Below are 2,515 nucleotides of genomic sequence, written 5' to 3'. Positions count from 1 at the left end.
ATGTAGATACAACTGATAGCACTTCAATGACATTACTCACATTGAATGAATTTAGGAGAGTATGGTGAAAACAAAAATCCAGATGACAGCATTCCACACAGTAAATAATTATGTGACAATTGTGATCCCTACAAGGATAAACTAGTTCAGGTGAAAAGGACTTCAGGTAGAAAAATAGAGAAACAATCATGAGCAAAGTGAAAATCCTGTAGGAGAGGAAAATCTAATAACTTTTTTCTCTTTTCTGTGGTAAGCCTTATGTGTGGTCAAATTTGGAAACTATTACTAAAGTGACCTTTGATAGTATTTTTTCATCAAGAAAATCTTTGATCTGTTTTCAGTTCTAAAATAAGTATGCAACTCTTAATTGATGAATTCACTGAAGTCCAATGGTTATGGAATATACTTTCCTGGAAATAAAAGAGAAGTAGGACAGTGTATTGCAAAAATCATTTCGCTACTCTTCTATTCTGGTGACAGTTGTCAAGTCACTTCATTACCCCATGCCCTAGATTCCTCATCTACAAAGTGATGGGATTAGAGTCCATGGTCACTGTGGTAATGTCTGGTTCTAGGTATATGATATTATGAACTTTTTACATAGGACACCATTGATTCTCAACAGTTCCCATGCTGGAAGAAATAGGACATTAGTGTATTGTTTGTGGACATCATGCAACTCCATTACTTTAGTGTTCAGTTTATCTACCACTTCCTTTTTTTTAGGCTCTTCCATTAATTGTGGCATCGTATCTACTGAATCTCTGAAGACAATGACATCCAGTGAGCTGATCTTAGGTGTGGCATTCTTCTTTCAATGTGCCATTGGTTTTGCAGGGAATTCACTGCTGCTCATGCTCTATGTTTGTATTTCCTTCAAAAAGCCTCAACAGAAGAAGCCGATGGACTTGATTCTTGCTCATTTGACTCTGGCCAATATGGTAACACTGTTTACCAGAGGCATCCCAGAAATCATGTTTTGTTTTGGAATGAGACATGTTTTAGATGATTTAGGATGTAAGACACTCATGTACATTTACAGAGTTGCCCAGGGACTTTCTATGTGCACAACAAGTCTTCTGAGTGTGTTCCAGGCCCTTATCATCAGTCTTAACAACTCTGTGTGGGCTAGCATCAAAGTCAGAGCCCCCAAATACATTTTACATTATTTCCTCTTTTTCTGGGTCGCCAATGCATTGATCTACATCAGGGTCATTGAAGTCACTGAAGCAACCAAAAATGACACAATTTCTAGCTATCATTATGGTTCACATATTTTCACAGGAATTTCAATAAGAGATAATGATCAATTAAGTGCTGCATTTATGTTTGGTATGACTGTTCATGACCTTCTCTTTCATTTCCTTATAGGCTTGCTCAGTACCCACATGGTGCTTCTCCTCTATAGACACAGCAAGCAAGTGCAGCACATTTACAGCAATAGTCATTCCCCTGGATCCTTCCCTGAAGTCAAGGCTACACAGACCATCCTCTTGCTTCTGAGCTGTTTTGTTTTATTCTGTTGGCTCCACAACTGTATTGTCTTATATATAACTTTTACAGTTGAAAAAGATGTTGAGTTGGAAGCTGTTGCAAGCTTTTTTGGTGGATGTTTCCCTGCCCTCTCTCCCTTATTGTTGATTGGCAGATGAGAGTCGTATCCCAAAGCTTCCTTGTATACCTGGAAAGGCACAAAGGCCTCATGAGAACTTTCTGAATGGATTAGTCAAACCTTGAATCTAATATCTTCCCAATAACTTTATGAATTGCAGTGTTCCAGTCCTGAAAATAATGTATAGTTCAAGAACTACGAATTTCATAAAATATCTCATTAAAATTTAGCATCCCATACCCAAGTTAGAGAGCAGGTTTCTTTCTTTCTTGCCCCTCAGAATCATCATCAGGAACACCCAGGACATATAATATATTCGTATTAGATAACTATTTGGGGGGGGGGTAAGTCACCATTATTGGCTACATTATTCTACTCTGTAAAATGAAAGCCTTGGAGTAAATGCATAATGTCACTTCTACAGAGGCTACACAAATATTGTATTAAGTACATTGGAACAAGTATTGGGTTTGTTTCCTTGCTTTCATGAACATCATCAATAATAAGATTTAAAATTGCTTAGGAAATTCCAGGCCCTGTGGTAAGTGCAAGGGATACAAACAAAGGCAAAAACGTCATTTTTTACCTTTAGTAGAGAACACATTTAAATAACTATTGAATTATACAAAACAAATATTCAATGTAAATTGGTGTAATCTCAGAAGGAAGATCTTAGCAGTATGGTAGACTTGGAATGGTCTCTTGTAGAAAGGGTGAGTCTTGAAGGAGGACAGAGTAGCTAGGAAGTAGAGGTAAGAAGCAAGAGAATTCAAGGATAGGGGAAGAACTGGGGAACTGGAACACCACCTGGAAATGTGGTGTTTTGAGAGAAGAACAGCAAGATGTTCAATGTCACTTGTAAGTGAGTTGGAGTAAAGTGTTTAAAAAATCTGGAAAGAAAGG

The 2,515-nt window shown here is 37.5% G+C and overlaps 1 protein-coding gene across 1 annotated transcript; it reads left to right on the top strand.

Moving 5' to 3' along the window:
- The first annotated feature begins 773 nt into the window (after positions 1–773).
- Positions 774–1,745, top strand: LOC110202601 (olfactory receptor class A-like protein 1). The gene has a single exon (XM_020978835.2). It carries the CDS (start codon positions 774–776, stop codon positions 1,650–1,652), a length of 879 nt encoding a protein of 292 aa, XP_020834494.1. The 3' UTR covers positions 1,653–1,745.
- Positions 1,746–2,515: the final 770 nt, after the last annotated feature.

This window comes from Phascolarctos cinereus, unplaced genomic scaffold, assembly GCF_003287225.1.
Source record: "Phascolarctos cinereus isolate Bilbo 61053 unplaced genomic scaffold, phaCin_HiC Scaffold_5;HRSCAF=322, whole genome shotgun sequence".
In the NCBI taxonomy this organism is placed as follows: Eukaryota; Metazoa; Chordata; class Mammalia; order Diprotodontia; family Phascolarctidae; genus Phascolarctos; species Phascolarctos cinereus.
This window is presented reverse-complemented; position numbering and strand designations above follow the sequence as displayed.